This window comes from Elgaria multicarinata, chromosome 2, assembly GCF_023053635.1.
Source record: "Elgaria multicarinata webbii isolate HBS135686 ecotype San Diego chromosome 2, rElgMul1.1.pri, whole genome shotgun sequence".
Lineage (NCBI taxonomy): Eukaryota > Metazoa > Chordata > Lepidosauria > Squamata > Anguidae > Elgaria > Elgaria multicarinata.
Genome location: NC_086172.1, coordinates 127,992,883 through 128,012,806, shown reverse-complemented (window position 1 = coordinate 128,012,806; position 19,924 = coordinate 127,992,883). Strand labels below are relative to the sequence as shown.

The 19,924-nt window shown below is 41.6% G+C and overlaps 2 protein-coding genes across 2 annotated transcripts; both read right to left on the bottom strand.

The window, feature by feature from the left end:
* Nucleotides 1-924: 924 nt before the first annotated feature.
* Nucleotides 925-8,376, bottom strand: LOC134392893 (acyl-coenzyme A thioesterase 1-like). The gene is made up of 3 exons (XM_063117639.1): nucleotides 7,750-8,376; nucleotides 4,452-4,654; nucleotides 925-3,364 (listed from the first exon to the last, which is right to left on the bottom strand). The coding sequence occupies exons 1-3, from the start codon at nucleotides 8,330-8,332 to the stop codon at nucleotides 2,789-2,791; spliced, it is 1,362 nt and encodes a 453-aa protein (XP_062973709.1). The 5' UTR covers nucleotides 8,333-8,376; the 3' UTR covers nucleotides 925-2,788.
* A 2,597-nt stretch (nucleotides 8,377-10,973) lies between these two features.
* Nucleotides 10,974-16,773, bottom strand: LOC134392892 (acyl-coenzyme A thioesterase 1-like). The gene is made up of 3 exons (XM_063117638.1): nucleotides 16,117-16,773; nucleotides 14,770-14,972; nucleotides 10,974-12,884 (listed from the first exon to the last, which is right to left on the bottom strand). The coding sequence occupies exons 1-3, from the start codon at nucleotides 16,709-16,711 to the stop codon at nucleotides 12,279-12,281; spliced, it is 1,404 nt and encodes a 467-aa protein (XP_062973708.1). The 5' UTR covers nucleotides 16,712-16,773; the 3' UTR covers nucleotides 10,974-12,278.
* Nucleotides 16,774-19,924: the final 3,151 nt, after the last annotated feature.

Genomic DNA, 19,924 nt, shown 5'->3' with positions numbered 1-19,924 from the left:
ACTGTTTTTGTAATGCCCATAATTAATGTAATTGATACTGTCTGTACTTTATGCACTTAATTTTCTCTGATCTCAGATTACTCCTCGCTTCCAACCATGGGTTGGATCTGGGATCTGCCTTCCATGAGAGAAAGGGAATTTCTGTGAGAGCAAGGGCTCTGCTCATGGAAGGTCCTTCCACTTGATTTTGGGGGATCTTCCTCCTGTCCACCCCACAGTCCACGATATTCAGCAGGTTTTCCTGACTTAATAGCATTTTCAGTGGACTTGAGGGGCTGCTGTTGGAAGGACAGGGTGGGGAAGTCTGATTAAAATATACTTTTACGTTTAATATATCAAATATGATAATTTTATGAGCAGACTAAATTATACATATTGCATTTTAGATTCCCCAGAGGAAACTTCAGCAAGCAGTCCCTGAAATATATGAATCATCACAGAAGCCAGAAGAAAGCAGGAAGAGATAGAAGCAAAGGAAGACTGATGTTTAGGGAACTTCCTAAACCTGCTCCACTTTCTGTGGTGGAGTTTATGGAAATCTGTTCTGAAAGAAAAGCTGTGGAGCTTAACTGGGAAAGACTCTCTTTCCTATTAGGATTGGTTACCAAGTATATTTAATTCACAAACCTCTAAGTAAATTCAACCTGTTATTTGAAGAGTGTCATTTTATTCCTTTTTGTAAATAATTTACCTTAATAAAAACCTTTAGTTCATTCTTTTATCTTTAGTAATGCTGTCAATCCCATGCCTATCCCATAGGAACCAGGTTATATTTATTTTAGGTAGAGTGGGTTTATTTTGGGAGTAGTGGTTAAAGGTTTTATAGCTGAGGCAGCATTCTGTAACCTTGAGGTCTAAATAAGAACTTCATTAAAAACTTTGGCAGTGTGTTTCATAGACCCAAACTTCAAAGTTATTTTCTTAAAAAGAAAAAGAAACAAGGGTGAGCTAACCTACATGTTGTTTTGTAGCAGTGGCAATATTGAGATAGTTTACAGTGTTTCTCTCACATGTTTAATTTAGATCTACTTGTACTGACTACTACAGCAATAACCAGAACAAGTCCACAAAGACAAGACTCTATAGAACAAAACCCAAACTGTCACGAATGCATATTTTATTCATGTATTATGATATGGTGAGCATGACTTGGAGCATCCCAAAATGTAAAAGATTAGATAAATAATTTTAATAAGGAATGGAAGAATATTTTTTAAAAAAACTTTTCCCCTCATAGCTGCAAACATTCCAGAAATGTTATATCTCTAGTAATCCTATAAAAGTTTTTCTATGATGTAGTTTTTAGAAGTCATTTGAGTGGAGTGAAGACTGTAGCAATATATTATTACCTTGTCTTAAGCATTTTTTTCAAAAAATTATTCATATTTTACAATGCAAAATTCTTCAGTTTTTCCAATTTGTGGGGGTGGGGAAAAAGTCTGGCGGGGAATGGGAAAGGCCCAGCCCCCCCCCTTTTTTCGGTTTTTCCCCCAGGCATTCACATTTCCAGCCCTACTATAATGTATTGCTGTGAGGGTCATCCTTTGATTGCTTCAAGTAGTCAAAGACCATGTGTATTTTAATTTATCCTCTTCCAGCCATATGCTCAGCCATGAAATCCAGATCAGAATTCCTTCTTAGAGTTCTTCCCTTACAAAAAAAGTAAAACCTGAAGCCAAGACTATCTGCATTGCTAAAATCTGGTTAAGAGGCCAATAGCAAGGCGAAAGAAAAATACTCTGAAAATCCTGGCTAAACCAGAAATCACTGTTAGCTTAAAACAGGCAATCCAAGACAGAAATGCCAGAGGAAGTTATAAGGATATAACATTACCAGGGGTGATAAAAATCCAACATTTAAGTACACCATCATAAGGACAAAATGCCCACTTCATAAGAACAAAATACCCACTTCTAATACAAGGAACCACACACACAAGTCAAATAAGAAGCGCTTCCCTGAAGGGTGGCATGGAGACAAGATTTGTCATGACCACATGCAGAACCAGATAATGTAAACCACATGAAATTAGACAGAGGGCCGCCTATGGCTGTAGGTTCCTTGCCCCAGTGTTAGACAAATGGTAATCCTATCCCTCTGCATTAGGTGGAACACAATTTCTGTTTAAAGCAAGGATGTATAGTCCCACAACAGTCCTGATTGGCATGGTCAATGGTGGGTTGCAATTTAAGGTCAGGCTGTGCATGATTCTAGTTGTTTTCTGCCTGGTTTAAACAGCTCTCTGGCTTTTTCTTCAAGTAGTGACATTGGCTGTGTTTGCTGGAGGTAAGTCATATTCTGGAAACAATTTCCAGACACATTTTGGATATGAGATTTCAAGATGGCAGGGGCCTTTAGCTGGTGTTGAAGAGTAAGCTGGTTGTTTACCATTTTGTAAGTATTATTTGCTGTGCTGCTCCACCTTTAATTTTGTAGGATTTGGCCAGGATTTACAGCTCCAAATAGGTTAACTTAAGCAAGGCCTATGGTTCAACAGTCCCAAGCAATTTCTGTACCAGGAAACATGCATTCATATACCACACACATGTTTTCATCATTAGTATTCTTCATTCAGTACGCCAAGTTAATTTCTTTTAAGCACACCTCTGGCCATTCCACCCTGAAATAGTCCAATCCTATCTTGTCATCCACTTTGATGGTAATTTAATCCATATATAACATATTCCAGCTCTTTCCATTCTTTTTTCTCAGTCTGAGTAACATTTTAGTAGCTTTTAGCACCTTTTCTCTCATCCTCTCTCAGTGTTCATTTATTTTGTCACTCCTCTCATCTCAAGTGGAAGTGCAGAAACTCGAGAATCTTCCCCCAAGAATGTTCTTGGGCGTGCGCATGAGCTCTGTGCTCTCCACCACCTAGGATAGGCACCCCTAGAACACGGTCCAAAGCTATCAGGCAAACTGGGGAAAAAGATGGATTAATTCGATGGCCTGCTCCAAGATAACTCAAGAGTTTATAATTGTCCTTCCCATGCTGGCGTAAGCACTCAGTCGCTATCTCAGCATACGAAGAACTCTTCCAATTGCGGTCATCCTCCCCTACCACAAAAAGGAAGTGGCCGTCTGCTTTCTCTATGGGGATGCGGCAACATGAATTAGCTGGATCCATTGGGTCATCCAAGGCTTCATAAATATCAAACACACCATTCTCAGAAATACTAACTCTGCTCATATTAAAGCAAAGTCCAGGCAGAGTAAGTTTACCATAATGCAAGGCACTGGCTGTGATAGAGCTGCAGCCAGAAATGCAGACAGCAGCCACCACTTCAGGCAAGAAGGTCATCATTGAAGATGCCAATTCTGCTCCTTTCCCAGTTCCAACAACACCAATTCCTGGTCCTTTGACCTTCAGGAATGGAACGGCAGGGGTGGAAATTATAGAAGGGAAGCAAAGAGAGAACATGAATATGTGCCATGAGGCCTATCTAGTTAATTTGTATAGAAATAGTGGTCAAATTATTAGTTTTCTCTGAGAATAATATACACACTGGACTCACAAATGAATACAAAATTTACAATTACAATAATATTAAAAATGATATTTTCAAAAACTGACATAAATGCATAGATTCAAAAACTGACATAAATGCAGTCTATTATGTTTATATGAAGGCTATTATTTTAAAAATAAAAGCAGTATATCCCCTCCCTCACACACAACTTTTAAACCTTCTTCCAAAGCATATCCCAGCAATGAGTTATAGAACCCAGTTTCTTCTAGAACAGCATAATTAGATTCCCAGAGAAATTCATCATTAGTATTCCCTATGATTTCTTCAACCAGTGTGTTCAAGAACTGAAATCAGAAACTAATATTTCCTAAAGGAATGAAAGACCTAGTGTGTTGTGTCTGGTGTTAGGGTGATATAGAATTAGGGGTAACCCAAGTTTGTTGACAACACCAAATTATTTAGGGTGGTTAAAACAAAACAGACAAAAAGGATTGTGAAGAACCTCCAAAGGACTTCTCCAAATTGGGAGAATGGGCATTAAAATAGCAAATGTGATTCAGTGTAAGCAAGTGTAAAATGATGGTACATTGAACAAAACATCCTAACTTCACATATACAGTGATAAGATCTGAACTGGCGTAAGAAAGACCTTGCGGTTTTGATGGATAGCTCAATGAAAATGTCAACTTATGAAAATAAAATTATCGATGGCTACTAGCCATGATGATTATATATTAAATCCAGTATCAAAGGCAGTATGGCCCTCAATATCATTTTGCTGGGGAAAACAAAAGTTCTATCATTCTGCTTGTGGGCTTCACAGAGGCATCTTGTTGCCCACTGTGGGTGAACAAAATGCTAAACTAGGCCAGCACAGCTCTTATGTTCTTTCAAAGTGTCACTGATATAAATTCTAATCTCTTCCACATCTAAGAAAACAGGTATGTGTGCACATAGGTAAGGTTTCCTCTCCACACTCACCTTTGGGTGGCGCAGCAGAAATCTGGCTGCCTCTTCGAAGTACTCAAGGTGGAAATCCTCCATAACCTTGGGGAGATCCTCAAAATTAAAATATGGCAGGGAAAGAGCAGCAAAGCCATGAGTAGCCAGAAGGCTGGATCGGAATTCAATTAACCCACCTTCATCACCAAACATATCTATCACTCCTGGAAAAGGGCCATCCCCTAATGACAGCAGATAGAGAACAATGTTGTTGAGACAAGACATCGGAAAAATATATAGTACAGAGTAAGACCTTAGTTATTTTTCCAAAAATTTTTTTTTTATTGGAACAGTCTTCACAACAATTTAACAAAAAAGTCTCCAACCAACATTATTAAATTTCCAAAATATAAACAGATTACATATTTTGACACAAAATTGGGTGGGATAGCTAATACCCTGGAAGACAGAAACAAACTTCAAAGTGATCTTGAAAGGCTGGAGTGCTGGGCTGAAAACAACAGAATGAAATTTAATAGGGATAAATGCCAAGTTCTACATTTAGGAAATAGAAACCAAATGCAGTTACAAGATGGGGGATACTTGGCTCAGCAATACTACAAACGAGAAGGATCTTGGAATTGTTGTAGATCGCAAGCTGAATATGAGCCAACAGTGCAATATGGCTGCAAGAAAGGCCAATGCTATTTTGGGCTGCATTAATAGAAGTATAGCTTCCAAATCACGTGAGGTACTGGTTCCTCTCTATTCGGCCCTGGTTAGGCCTCATCTAGAGTATTGCGTCCAGTTCTGGGCTCCACAATTCAAGAAGGACGCAGACAAGCTGGGGCGTGTTCAGAGGAGGGCAACCAGGATAATCAGGGGTCTGGAAACAAAGCCCTATGAAGAGAGACTGAAAGAACTGGGCATGTTTAGCCTGGAGAAGAGAAGATTGAGGGGAGACATGATAGCACTCTTCAAATACTTAAAAGGTTGTCACACAGAGGAGGGCCAGGATCTCTTCTCGATCCTCCCAGAGTGCAGGACACGGAATAATGGGCTCAAGTTAAAGGAAGCCAGATTCTGGCTGGACATCAGGAAAAACTTCCTGACTGTTAGAGAAGTACAACAATGGAATCAGTTACCTAGGGAGGTTGTGGGCTGTCCCACACTAGAGGCATTCAAGAGGCAGCTGGACAACCATCTGTCAGGGATGCTTTAGGGTGGATTCCTGCATTGAGCAGGGGGTTGGACTCGATGGCCTTGTAGGCCCCTTCCAACTCTGCTGTTCTATGATTCTATGATCTTTGGGGGAGAAAAGAGAAACAAAATGGTTTTACAGCACACTCCTGTGCATGGCTACTCAGAAGTAGGCTCCATTGATTTCAATGGAACTTATTCCCAGGTAAATTTGTATATAAGTGTAGAACAGGCCCAGAAACGCTCGCAGGGCACCTATGGCGTGCTGTTTTCAGCACCAGATGAAGACCTTATTTTTCCGGGCATTATAGTCTTTCAGTTTCTTATGTTTTAAATCTGTTGTTGTATTTTTAATCTTTGCATTGCTGCTAGTTTTATTTTGGATTTTATTTTTATTTTAAACCTTTATATTGTATTTTATCATGTTGTATTTTATTGTTTTAATTGTTTTGAACTGCCCAGACAGGTTTGGCTATCGGGTGTTAGCAGAACTCAGGCTACAGGTCACTGATAAGAGGCTAAAGGGTTAACATACACCTACAGGGTGGGAGGGGATCGCTACAATGCTTGTCTTACTACTTCCTGTCTCCTCCCTCCTTCTTCCTATTTCTGCTGTTTTACCCACCTGCATGGTGTGCTGACCACAATGGGGGAACCAAGCCCTCCCATTGTAGGATATAAGTTAAATGTTGCTAAGTAAAGTTTTCTTTCAAACCACCTGGAGTGTTTCTATTGTCTGTATGTGTGGCTACTCACAGGGAGCTGATTCAGTCGACAACATTGGGCAGTATAGAAATGTAATAAAATCTAGGATGGTAGTCGTAGAGTGCCATCCTGTGTATGTTTAAACAGAAAAAGCTGTGTAAACATGCATAGTATTGCACTCCCTAACATTCCCTAGTCGGCATGGCCAGCTGGGGAATACTGTGTGTGGTAGGACTCCCCCCTCCCCATCTAAACATAGCTAGCATTGAGTCCTTAAAATACAATACTATGCATGTCTACTCAGAAGGAAGTCCAACTGAGTTTAGTGGAACTTATTATTATTATTATTATTATTTATTTATATAGCACCATCAATGTACATGGTGCTGTACAGAGTAAAACAGTAAATAGCAAGACTCTGCCGCATAGGCTTACAATCTAATAAAATCATAGTAAAACAATAAGGAGGGGAAGAGAATGCCAACAGGTACAGGGAAGGGTAAGCAGGCACAGGGTAGGGAAAAACTAACAGTAGAAAGTAACAGTAGAAGTCTGCACAACATCAAGTTTTAAAAGCTTTAGGAAAAAGAAAAGTTTTTAGTTGAGCTTTAAAAGCTGTGGTTGAACTTGTAGTTCTCAAATGTTCTGGAAGAGCGTTCCAGGCGTAAGGGGCAGCAGACGAAAATGGACGAAGCCGAGCAAGGGAAGTAGAGGCCCTTGGGCAGGCGAGAAGCATGGCATCAGAGGAGCGAAGAGCACGAGCGGGGCAATAGTGTGAGATGAGAGAGGAGAGATAGGAAGGAGCTAGACCGTGAAAAGCTTTGAAGGTTAACAGGAGAAGTTTATATTGGATTCTGAAGTGAATTGGAAGCCAATGAAGAGATTTCAGAAGCGGAGTAACATGGTCGGAGCGGCGTGCTAAGAAGATGATCTTTGCGGCAGAGTGGTGAACAGAAACCAACGGGCTGATGTGAGAAGAAGGAAGGCCAGAGACTTACTCCCAGGAAAGTATGTATAGGATTGCAACCAAATATATATTTTTTAATTCTTTAACTTCCGTGTAAAAATGAATAACCATGCCTCCTATAACACTACTATATTTTTCTACTGCTGTGCTAATATTCTTTTACATGTGTCACATACTGAGTCCAAAGCATAAACCAGTGTTCTCTACAATTTATACGCAACCCTTTGTGCTTTGGAGTGGTTTTAGCTCTAGTCCTCTGGTTGATGATGAACAGAGCCCACCAGCCCCCTATGATTGCCCACTATCACTTAGTCATTGGTAATTTTTCTTTTTTCTTTTTCCTGCCTAGCTGGGACTGCAAAAAACACTGTGGTTGTCAAGATAGGAGAGAACTGGTTGCTCAGGTCTGATAAGCAGCCTGAATCCGCCCCTCCCCTGCCGCAATGCAAAAGCTATCCCACTCACCTGGGGGGAGGAACAAGCTGCCTCTTACCACACCTTCCTTCAGCCTAATCTTTCTCACTTCAGGAAGGCTGAACCACCTCTCCACGCTCGTTCTGGCAAGCACCTCTCCAGGTATAGCACCGGGCTGGCTGTACCCCCGGTGCACAGACATCTCCACTTTCATGGGCTCCTTCTTCACGTTCATGGGCTCGAGCCTTTGATAGGGTTTCTCCATGGAAGCAGGGGAGAGGCTCCAAAACAGCCCCATAGGCTCCAAGCCAACGTAGTCACCTCCCTTGGAGGCATCTTTGGACAGGTCTACCTCCCCCTGCTTATCCGCTTGGTAGTGGGCACAGGAATCAAAGAGGCTGCCCTGTTCATTCGTCGCTAGAGCCCTAAGGGTCACTTCTTGCAAAGGCATAAGCCCCCACACCGAAATTCTCGCGGGCTGATCTGCCAAACCTGCAGCGGGGGCGACAGAGACTGTCACCACCCCTCTTCTATTGTGGCCTCTGAGAGAGACCCGCCCAAAGGGGTAGGTCGTCGGGCCCCCGAAGTACTGCAGAGAAACGCCCCAAACCCTGGCTGTGACCCTTCGCCACATGCTGAGCTGATCGGATCCGTTTGATATTCGTGTAGTGTCAGCGAGCTGCCCTGAACTGGAAGCAAAGTGGAGGGAAGGAAGAGAAAACAAGCAAGCAAGTCCACGTGAAAAGGAAAAAGGCTGCATAAATCGATCTCGGAGAACACGATTCAGGACTGGGGAGTTATTTCGGCCTCGAATCAGAAAGGAGCCCGAGGAGGGGAAATACAAACGCACGCACCGGAAAATTAACACCATTCCAATGTTACGGTTCGTGTGATAAATACGGTTGTGTGAATTACGGTGGTTATGGGTTAGGTTTTCTGAAGAGAAATGCTAGTTCTCAACTCAGCCCAGCAGTGACCTGTAGTGACCCAGCAGTACCCTGTTTTAACTAACTTTACTTAAACTTCCAGTATACTGCCTTTATACAAATCTATGGTGTGACCACACTTAAAATACTGTGTACAGTTCTGGTCACTACACCTAAAAAAAAGTTATTGTAGAGCTGGAAAAAGGGCAGGGCAACTAGGGACTGGAGCATCTCTTATGAGAGAAGTTTACAACAGCTTGGATTGTTTAGCCTGGAAAAAAGGATGCTAAGGGGAGACCTGATAGAGGTGTACAAAAGTTTGCATGGTGTGGAGAATGTGGATAGGGAGACATTTTTCTCCTTCTCCCATAATACCACAACCTGGGGTCATCCCATGAAGCTGATTGGTGGATACTTCAGGACAAATAAAAGGAAGTACTCACACACTGCATAGTTTAACTATGGAATTCACTGCCACAAGATGTGGTGATGGCCACCAATTTGGATGGCTTTAAAAGGGGGTTGGATATATTCCTGGAGCAGAAGGCTATCCATGGCTGCTAGTTGTGAAAGCTGTGTGCTACCTCCAATATCAGAGGCAGTAAGCCTATATACACCAGTTGCTGGGGAATATGGGTGGGACTGTGTCCTGCTTTGTTGGTCCCTGATCAACAGCTGGTTGGTCACTGTGTGAACAGAGTGCTGGACTAGATGAACCCTTGGTCCGATCCAGCATTGCTCTTATGTTTATTGTTACATAAACTTGCATGAACAAAAGCCCACTTCCAAGGACACATGAAATCGTCTTTAGGGTGGCATAAGACTGTTTATGCTGCAACACACTATCACAGCTGCCCCATTTAGAATTAGCACATAGTATTGTGCAACTCTTACTATAAATGAACTCTGCTGCTGCCCTGATTTCAGTTTTCCTGTGTTCCATAAAATCACTTCCCTCCATGTACTCACTCATGAACACTTGGGTTCCTACTAACATTATATTCCTTCTTTGCCTGCCCTGCCCTGCCCTGCCCTGCCCTGCCCTGCCCTGCCCTGCCCTTTAAACAAAGTATGGTTCTCTGTATCTGATATATCTTATTTCTAAAAGTCTAGAAATATGCACACATTCCTGCCTTATTTAAAAATAAATAAATGCTCAATTCCTAAATGACCCTTGTTTCTGGTATTCAGTATGATGTTCCTGAAATCTTGTGCAACTAAGTGTGTCATTAAATGCAAACATTTTCTAGAATTTCAACTCTTCTATCTGGTTATCCCTGCCTAAGAGTACTTTGAATTGTTTTGAGACTGGCAAATAAGACATCGTGGTGGGTACAGCAATGAGCTTCATCAGAAATTATTCATTCTGTGTTTCATATATAACCTTGATAGAGCACCTTCAGCTGTTGGCTTGTATGTGGTAAATGATGTATTTCTTTAGCAGCTATCTTTGAATTCTTGGACAACCATTTTAGAAAGGTTTTTCATTCTTTTCACAGACCCTCTCTGTTTGATGCCTTTAAAACTGACTTAGCAACCATCACAGCAATAGTTGCTGCCCCATCAGGGAAGGCTACAGAATATTGTGCTTTAAATACTTAGAAATGTGTTGTGCCCACAACTACAGCAGTATTTGAGAAGTATATGGAAAAATGGCTTTTATATACTGTTAGTTTTATTCTACCCTGTGCCTGTTTGGTGCATTCTCTTCCCCTTCTTATTGTTTTATTATGATTTTATTAGAATGTAAGCCTATGCGGCAGGGTTTTGCTATTTATTGTTTTACTCTGTACAGCACCATGTACACTGATGGTGCTACATAAATAATAATAATAATAATAATAATAGGGGTGGGAAGGGAAAGATTGTGGGGAAAGAGCCTAACAGAAGTCAGGTGTACATCAGTTTAGTAAATAGAACTGAAGTTACGAAAGATGAAGACTTTAGTGTGACTATAGGGACAGCTTTTTTATTTGTGGTGCTATTAAACAATCCAACAATACTCTGCAGCCTTTCTGTTTTTAAAAAAAGAGCAAGGGAGCAAGTGCAAACTCCTATCATGAAGCTCATGATGCAGACTGCAGATTAATGAACTGCAGCACCTTCACAAAACTGCGTACTTAACTTTGAGAGAATTAAATATTATTGAAGGATGTGATGATTTTGTTCTCTTGAAGGAATTTTGGATGGGAGATGAGCACGCACTCAAAACCCTATTTTTGAGTAAGGATATATTGGTAGAAGTATAGGGCAGTGGTTGGATCACATAATACCACATTACTTCTCATCAGATTAATATAATCTTGTATAGGTAGATCTAAAATCGTAAATGATTTTTTAAATCTTTAATGAAAACAGTGCGTAATTCAGTTCAAACATTTTTATCAGTATACAAAATTGAGTTAAACTAGATAGTACCAGCTTAGATTTGCAAACACTTCTAAATGACAAACAGAAGTTCTATAAATTCTTCACTCAACTTTATAGCCTGAGAACATACAGACTGTTGTCTGTATATTAAATTGCAGCAGATTTTAACAAGAACTGCAACTAGAAAGGAAAAGTTTGATCCAACCTTATAACACTGTTAGCGCCTAGGCAGTTTACCTCTTCTAGCAAAGTACAGCACTTCTAAAAATGGCATTTCCAAACTCTTTTCACTACACAGAACAGTTTGGTAGTGTGATCCTCAATGTAATTTGAACATACCAGCTTCCCCCCATGGAATATATCCAAGGAAAATCTGATGAAGTTACTTTATGCTATAACCCAAATAAGGCCACTTCTGTGCAGTATCTGAATAGGCATCATGAAAACAATTGGGTCTGCTCTTGAATAAGCACCCCAATCTGTCAAAAGTAGCAGTCTAGAATGGTTACTCATGAGAACATCTCCTGGTAAGGAGGGACCAAGCTTTAGGTTTGAAATATATTTCTCCCAGCTAACAGTTCTGCTCCCACTTAAGGGTTAGAGCAGATCTGCCGATCAGAAAAGGCTCTATTTAAAATGCCAGCATACAGCTCTCCCCACCAGATTTAGTAAATGAATAAACATCCCAACCTTCCACTTTACACAGGAAACTGAAGTGCTTACTCATGTAGTTCTTTTTGCGGGTGCACACTATACAACCACAAAAAGTAGCAGAAGGATGGAAAACATGTTATTCTTTTCAGGAAAAGAGGGGAAAATATGAGAAAAAGGCAGCACATTCCTACTCTTGGATTTTGTATAAATTTCAGCTACTAATAGAATCAGTTGATTCAGTTATGTCCAAAATAACTGCATGAGATTCTTTTATTAAAATACAATAGGGGTCAAACTGCAGCCCCATCTATGTATACATGGAGTAGAGGAAGGATTAGTTTGTTCTGTCTATAAGTTAATATCTGAATCTGCCATTTTTCATCTTGGTGGTGCAACTGGCATGGAGTGCCCAGCCTACAAAACACCAGTACAGAATAAAGAGCTTAGGCACAATGTTTGAAAAAGAAAAAAGAAAAAGGTATGGACCCCATCACTTGTGAGTCTTCTTGCATGTGCGCCCCTGCACCCCCCCTCACACATACATCAGTCAACTCCAAGCTTTCTTTCATTCCCAAAATTCTGTTTAGCAAAACATTCACACAACTTTTTATCTTCTAAAAACCAATGCTCTCACAGCTTATTTAGTATTTTGTCTTGTTTACCATTGAGATGTTTGTGAAAGAAGTTTTGAATCTGCTGCCAGGCATCCACCTGTGCGACAGCATGAGCCTTGGGTTCCCCTCCCCAGACTACTGGGCTGCCCACCAAGAGATGCATTGAAGCTGGGCACATTGGCGTATAAGGTGGTTCAATGTAATGTCCTGCTCCAGGATAGCAAATTATCTCTGGTTTTTCTTTTCCATGAGCCTGCAAATGTTTGGAAGCTTCAACAGCAAAGAATTCACTCTTCCAGTTACGATCATCCTGGCCTACAATGAAAAGAAAGCGTCCCTCAGCCTTCTCCAGTGGAATAAAGCTCTGGCGGCCAGGATCCTCAAGTGGGTTGTCCAGGGCATCAGTAATGTCAAATAACCCACTCTTGTTCTTTTTGACCCGCTTTACATCAAAGCCAAGGGGTGGAATGGTGATATCTTTATAGTGCAGTGTTGCGCCTACATTGGCTATACAGCCATTAATTGTGACTGTCACAGTGATGCCCTTTAAGAAAGAGGCCATGGAAACACAGAGATCACCCCCTTTGGAGTGTCCAAGCAGCCCAACTCCTGGACCTTTAACCTGAAGGAGAGGAAAGAAGAAAAGGGAAATCAGAGTCTTTTGTCACAGGCACAGGAGTACATCTAATCTATGCCTTCCACCATGTGACTATACTGCCCATGCTTTTCATCCCTAGTTAGGTTAGAATTTGAAGCAGAGGACCATTTTACTTTTCCGTACCATTGCCTTTTCTTACAGTGACTGCCTGAGGTCTCCCCACTTTAGTTAACCTTGCATCCATTCAGCTAACAGAAATGGAAAGAAATTAGTTGCTATGGTCCTTAACCCTTTCACTGTTGTTCTGTTTCAGGAGCTTAGAAATGAGGTTCAGAGTATTAGAGCAGTACAAACAACCATGTGACATTCTTATTAACAGAAAAAAGGTATGGGAAGTATCAATGTTCAGTTTAGTTAACATTTTTGAATCAAAACCAAAAGGGCTCCCAGAATATAAATACCGTGGTATGTATACTTCTACCTATCACAAGACTCACCCAAACAGGCATAAAATAAGGCCCAGTTTACCTAATGGTAAGCATCCTTCACAACTGATCTCTAGAACTGAGACAGTGCCCTCTGCACTATACCACATGGACAACAAGTCTCTACAATGGGGGAAATGCTCAATCTTAGCAGCTGCTCAGTTCTGGAAATCCCTCCCCCATGGAAAAAATGGCACAGCCTGTTGTGAAAGCATTGTAAAATATTCTAGTCTATTTTGTTGTTTATTCGTTCAGTCGCTTCCGACTCTTCGTGACTTCATGGACCAGCCCACGCCAGAGCTTTCTGTCGGCTGTCGCCACCCCTAGCTCCCCCAAGGTCAAGTCTGTCACCTCCAGAATATCATCCATCCATCTTGCCCTTGGTCGGCCCCTCTTCCTTTTGCCTTCCACTTTCCCTAGCATCAGCCTCTTCTCCAGGGTATCCTGTCTTCTCATTATGTGGCCAAAGTACTTCAGTTTTGCCTTTAGTACCATTCCCTCAAGTGAGCAGTCTGGCTTTATTTCCTGGAGTATGGACTGGTTTGATCTTCTTGCAGTCCAAGGCACTCTCAGAATTTTCCTCCAACACCACAGTTCAAAAGCATCTATCTTCCTTCACTCAGCTTTCCTTATGGTCAGCTCTCGCAGCCATAGGTTACTACGGGGAATACCATTGCTTTAACTATGCGGACCTTTGTTGTCAGTATGGTGTCTCTGCTCTTAACTATTTTATCAAGATTTGTCATTGCTCTCCTCCCAAGAAGTAAACGTCTTCTGATTTCCTGGCTGCAGTCAGCGTCTGCAGTAATCTTTGCGCCCAGAAATTTGGCACAATTAAGCTGATATAGTGGTTTTGTGAATAGTTTTAACAGCCTTATAACAAATCACAAATGTAAGAGAGATTATAAATGAAATAAACATAATTGCCAAATTAAAAAGGAAACAACAGGAATGCTCACAAAACCACCTGCCCTTATGCATGCTTATTTGGAAGTAAGACCCACTGAATTCAAAAAAGCACGATCTCCATAAGTGATTGAAGCCCTAGGATGGAATCCTATCCTACCCAAGGGTACAGTCTGTATTGTAAGCCTCACTAAACTCAGTAAAAAGCACTTCTGACTGAGTAAACGTCCATATTTTATTTATTTAAAACATTTCTAGGCTGCTTTTCAAAGCAGAAGTCCTTACAAGGTGGCTTACAACAATAAAATACATTAAAATAGTTAAAATATTAAAAGAAATAAAAATATAATCATAATAAAATAGCAATTAAAACAATAAAACCATTAAAACTAGCAAGAACAACAACAGAAGCAATAAGAATACTCATAATGAGAAGGCCATGGTAAAATCAAATGTTTTTAAGCTCAAGCTCTGCATGGCTTTCCCCAGCATTAGTATACTCACACTTATGGCCCTACCTTTGGATGTTTCAGCATGTAATTTACGGCTTCTTCAAAATACTCCAAGTGGAATTCCTTCATATTCTTAGGAAGATCTTCATACCCATAATAGGCCAATGCTAACATGGCAAAGCCGTGTTTGGCCAACAGACATGCTCGGTATTCAGGAAGCCCTCCTCCAGTTCCGTAAATGTCAATAACTCCAGGAAAGGGGCCATCACCTATAGAAGACATAAAGAAAGTGTCACAATTTTTATTTAGACCTGTTTAGAATCACCATCCTGTTAAAAAACCCAAAACACACACCTCCCAACACACAACTACTGTGTCAAGCATGTAATAGGAGGACACACTGAATGATGAGCACCAGTAAAGCAGAATCCTTTATAATAGGGTACATGTAGTCTATTCATAGCATGTCAAAAGTAGAGAAGAGGAGACACAAAGATTTCTCACAGCAGAGGTACCAGCTGAATTGTTGTTAAAACTAACCCAAATGCCTCAAGCGAAGAAATAAAAGCAGGGCTAGTGACTCGTAGAAAGAGAGCTTCGGCTATTGGGTGGTATAAAAATGTAATAAATAAATAAATAAATAAATAAATTCCTTTGCATCTGAAGAAGAGGGATCGACCCTGCAAGCGCTTACACCAGCGGTCCCCTACGTTGTGCCCACCAGTTGTTGGACTACAACTCTCAGAATCCCGTGCTGGCAGGGAGATGCTGGGAACGATAGGTCAACACAACTACGGGGCACCAGGTTGGGGAAGTCTGGCTTTTAGCACCACCATAAAGACCAGACATTTGTGGGATTATTACAGCAACCTCATAAGTTACTCTTCCAGAATTATAAATTCTTACCATCATAGACGGTGCCACTAGATTTTTTTTTTTTTTTTGGTGCTTCCGAAACCAAAATATTTCAAGTAGCATCCAACATTAGTCCTACTTAGAATAGATCCAGTAAGCAGGATGTCATCCCACGTAAATGATGTAGCTCCGAACAAAGTGCAATAGGCGACTCTAACAGAAGCGAATGTGCAAACGTAATGCACAAAACCTTGTACAACAGAATGATTGGACGGAGCTTCACTAGTGCTACTTGAGTTTGCGTAATGAAACCCTTGGATACTGCCCATTGAAATTAATGGGACTTAAATTAGACTAACGTTGGATATACAGCCTATTGGACTGAGCGAGGAGGGGAGGAACATTTCTATTCAGACATATGTTTGAGTAAGGTGGAAAGTCTTGAGGCTCGTACCAGGGACTTATTAACCCTAAGTATCGGAGTCTGCCTTTGCGTTTTCACGGCTGTAGGCTCTTAAGTTTTCTGTTGGTGGGGCCGGAGCCTTATAGATCACTTACCGGAGGGCAGGAAAAGCGTGGCCCGGACCCTTCCTTCTCGCACCGTGATCCTCTGGACGCCGTCGCGCAGGAAGACCCGGTCGTGGGCGCCCTTGGCCAGCAGGCGCCCGGACGCGCTGTGACCTTCCACCACTTCCAGCTCCAGCACCAAGGGGCGGCGCACATCGCGCTTCACCAGGCGCCTGAAAGGGTTCTGAGGCTTCAGCGACCACAGCAGGCCCATCGGCTCTAGACCGGAGAAGCTGCCGCCCTCCAGCGCCGGCGAGCGGCTCAGGTCCAGATAACCGTCGATGTCTGCCCGGTAGAAGGCCCGCGTATCGAACAGCTCTCCGGTTTCGTCTCGGAGCGACGCCCGGAGGGTGACCTCCTGTTCGGGCCGCAGCCCCTCCACCGAAATGACCACCGGCTCATCGAAGAAGGTCCAGCCGGCGGGAGAAAACTTGACCCCAGCTTCCATACGGGAAGTGGAGAACGCGGAGCTCTGCGGCCGCCAACCTGCGCAGCGACGGGCGGCACGGCTAGGCGTCAGCAAGAGCCTCGTTAAGCGACAGCGACCAAGTGTCGCTCCAACGAGCCGGAAAGCAAACAAGGCCATGTCTGGCGGAACGTCCCAGGGGAAAGCAATAGAATGCCGCCACCTTTTCTAAGATTACATGGGGAAGCACAACCTGTTGGGCTGCTGGTCGCGGTGGGTGTTGGCTGAGCTCCTCTTGGCACTTTTTGCTTCGGAGTGTTGCAGTCTTGAATCTACTGGAGTTCTCCATTTCCTCCTACTTCATTCAGTGGACATTGCAAAGACTCCATTGCACATAGATCACCATCATAATTACTTAATGTGTAATCTCTAGTAATAAAAAAGCTCCTTAGATTGGACTACCCTTTGAACATGGTTTAGAAATTTCAGTTAGTGCATAATGTGGTGGCCTGGTTATATTATTAAAAGATATTCACTTGCTGTCAGTTGGTTTCTAGGTCCAAGTGAATATACTAATTTTGTCCTTTAAAGCAAGGATTCCCAATGTGGAGATTGTGGGGACCTCCAATGGCACCTAGGAAGGTCTCCCCTCCATGCCCACTTAAAAAAAAATTTTTTTTTTTTAAAGGAAAGTCTTGCAAAATGTTAGGGTACTTTTCTTTCTTTTCCTTTCTAGCCTTGCTCTTTCTCTCCCCCTCTGCCGCTTTGTCTTGCTATTCCCCTTTCCCTCCCAGCCTCTAGCCTCACTATTTCTCTTCCCTGCCCTTCTTTAGCTCACTTTTGACTACCCAGGCCCCCACTGCAGCCATTATGGGAGCCATTTTGTGGTGGTGGTGCTCACAGAAGATTCTCAAATCCTCAAATGTGACCATGGGTCCAAAACGGTTGGTGACCCCTCCTTTAAAGATTTAATTGGCTTGGGCTCTTCTCTGCTTAAAGGAATATTTTCTCGAATATGAGCATGCTCATCTCTTGGATCCTCATCTCTCGGAAACTCTGACCTGGGTTCGTATGCAGCCTCCAGCCAGCTTTTGTGTGAGAAGGGCTGGCAGGATGTTTGCTGGGTTGGATCCCACTGTAAGAAGGTGCTCTGAGCACCTTCCAGCAATGGCACCCATCTGGGACAATAAGGCTTTGGTCTTCACCTACATACCTCTCTAGCTGCAGCAACCAATGGTACAAAGGTCCTCTGAAAATAAAATGCTTGAAGCAGGAAATGCAAGTTATAAATGATAACAACATTGCCAAAAATAACAACAAATGGTTTCCTTCTGTACATAGCAGACATCATAATAACTACTTGATACAACTTGAAATAGTCTGGAGACATCCCCTAACTTGAATGCTGTACTTTGAAAGCTTATGCATTCCCACTAATTTAAGGAAGTTCAATAAAGATTATTAGTTCTCTCGGTGTATATCTCTCTTTTAAATTCAGTGGTAAATAACTTGCCAAACAAAAGACTTAATTCTAAATGGCTGAAGGCGAGTCAGCTCCATTTAAAATTGACAAATCAAAATTGACAGAATGTAAGTAGATCATCTGTAGCCCAGCAACCACTGTAAACAGCTAGAGGTAAGGTCTTTGAGAAGCCAAGTTCTAATATGAAAGGGATTGGAATTGGCTTGTGCCCATACACGTCCAGATCTGTGAGAGAACCATTCTGAAAGGTAAATACAAGGCTTTTTTATTTTCACAACAAGAAAAAATATTTGGAATTTGAATTATTCAAGTGGTTATGGATGATTGATAGGAATACTAAACCAGCTGAATGTGGGACTGGTTCATGGAGAAAGCTGAGACCCTTGTACTATATTTCATTTCAGATTTTCGGGTTTAAACTAAATGGATGGCATCAGTGAACAAAACCTATGGATGGCCACAGTGGCCTGTATTAATTTAATGTGGAGGCCTTAATTCATAGTATAAATTAATACAGCGGCCTATATAGAGATGGGATGATTCATTGTTGCATAAGGGTTAAGAGAATGAAGCACTCACAGGCAGGAAGGGAGGAGGACAAAAGAGGACCTTACAAGCTTGTTTTAGTCAACAAAGCTGGTGTTTAATGCAACTCGACGTTTCTAGGCAGTTCTTCATGACTGAACAAGATTATGGTGCTCTTTGAGAAATGTAGGGGAAAATATTGATAACCTTTTACTTGAGAGGTACTGAATGCAGACAGCCTGGAAGTTGAGATTCCTGCAATACCTTTCATCAATATCCCTCAAGATTGTTCCCCACAATAGTAGGTGAGACCTCTAGAGATAAGTACCAGAATGATTTTCACTCAGACTCACAAACTCAATGAAACTGTTATAGCTTTAAAAGAATTATTAATTTTTTTTAAAGAAAGTTAAACAGATACGCGAACCTCCATTCAGCAAAACAAATTAAAATAATATACTCACAAGTTTGTCAGATTTCTGGAGTACAAGATCTTTGCTAAGACAAACACACACCCAATGTTGGACTCCTCCCCCTTCTCAAGAAAGACCATGGTCTCAGGCCTAGCAACTAGGCTCAAGCCTGTGGTGAAAAGTCAGCTTAGGTTTTATGGTTTGAGAGAAGAAAGAAGAGTATCTGTGTACTCAAATTCTTATCACTCATATTGACTCTGCAAAGGAGCTCTTCTCTGCAGAGGGCCTTCCATTTCCCCAGAAAAACCAAGGAGACACAGGCCTACATGCTAGGCTCAGAGAAACATCCTGGATATCGTGTCTAAGGGAAAGAAAAGTCATCCTTCTCCTCTGTGTTCAGACTTAAATACCCTTCTCAAAGACAAAGACCTCCCTCCTAATACATATTAATTTATTCTAAAATATCTAAGTCTGTTGGTCCACATCATCAGTTTAGATCATCCTCTTTGCAAAATGTTCCATTCCTTCTGTCATACTTGTTTAGCTCTAAACTGGACATTACTTCTGCTGTTCATGTGGTCAACTGGTTTACTTCTCCATTCTTCTGGATTTTCTAAACCCTAATTCTGCCTTTCCATCACCCTGGACCTTTCACCTAGTTCCTTTAACAGGAATACATACAGTTAGTACAAGTCTCAAGTTCTTGTGACTAATGTCTTTGAGCAGTATCAAATCATATTTCATCAGGCCTTATCTAAACCAAAGCACCTTGATACAGTGTTTGTACTCCTACTTGTACCTTAATATTAAAGCATTACCCCATCACTTATACATCCATTTAAACCCATTCTATTCACCCAAAAGCTTCTTTCTCTATGCTATGCCAACAAACTCTTATAATCCCACTCTTACACATATTCAGTAAAATTGTAAATGAAGAAAAAATCCTTCAGACACATATCCTGAAATAGT

Coding starts and splice junctions, on each gene's coding strand:
- LOC134392893 (XM_063117639.1), bottom strand. CDS start 8,332: ATGTGGCGAAGGGTCACAGCCAGGGTTTGGGGCGTTTCTCTGCAGTAC. Junction 4,655..7,749: donor CAGCTTGTTCCTCCCCCCAG/GTGAGTGGGATA, acceptor TGCTGTCATTAG/GGGATGGCCCTTTTCCAGGA. Junction 3,365..4,451: donor TTCTGCTGCGCCACCCAAAG/GTGAGTGTGGAG, acceptor CCATTCCTGAAG/GTCAAAGGACCAGGAATTGG.
- LOC134392892 (XM_063117638.1), bottom strand. CDS start 16,711: ATGGCCTTGTTTGCTTTCCGGCTCGTTGGAGCGACACTTGGTCGCTGT. Junction 14,973..16,116: donor CACGCTTTTCCTGCCCTCCG/GTAAGTGATCTA, acceptor TGTCTTCTATAG/GTGATGGCCCCTTTCCTGGA. Junction 12,885..14,769: donor ACATGCTGAAACATCCAAAG/GTAGGGCCATAA, acceptor CCTCTCCTTCAG/GTTAAAGGTCCAGGAGTTGG.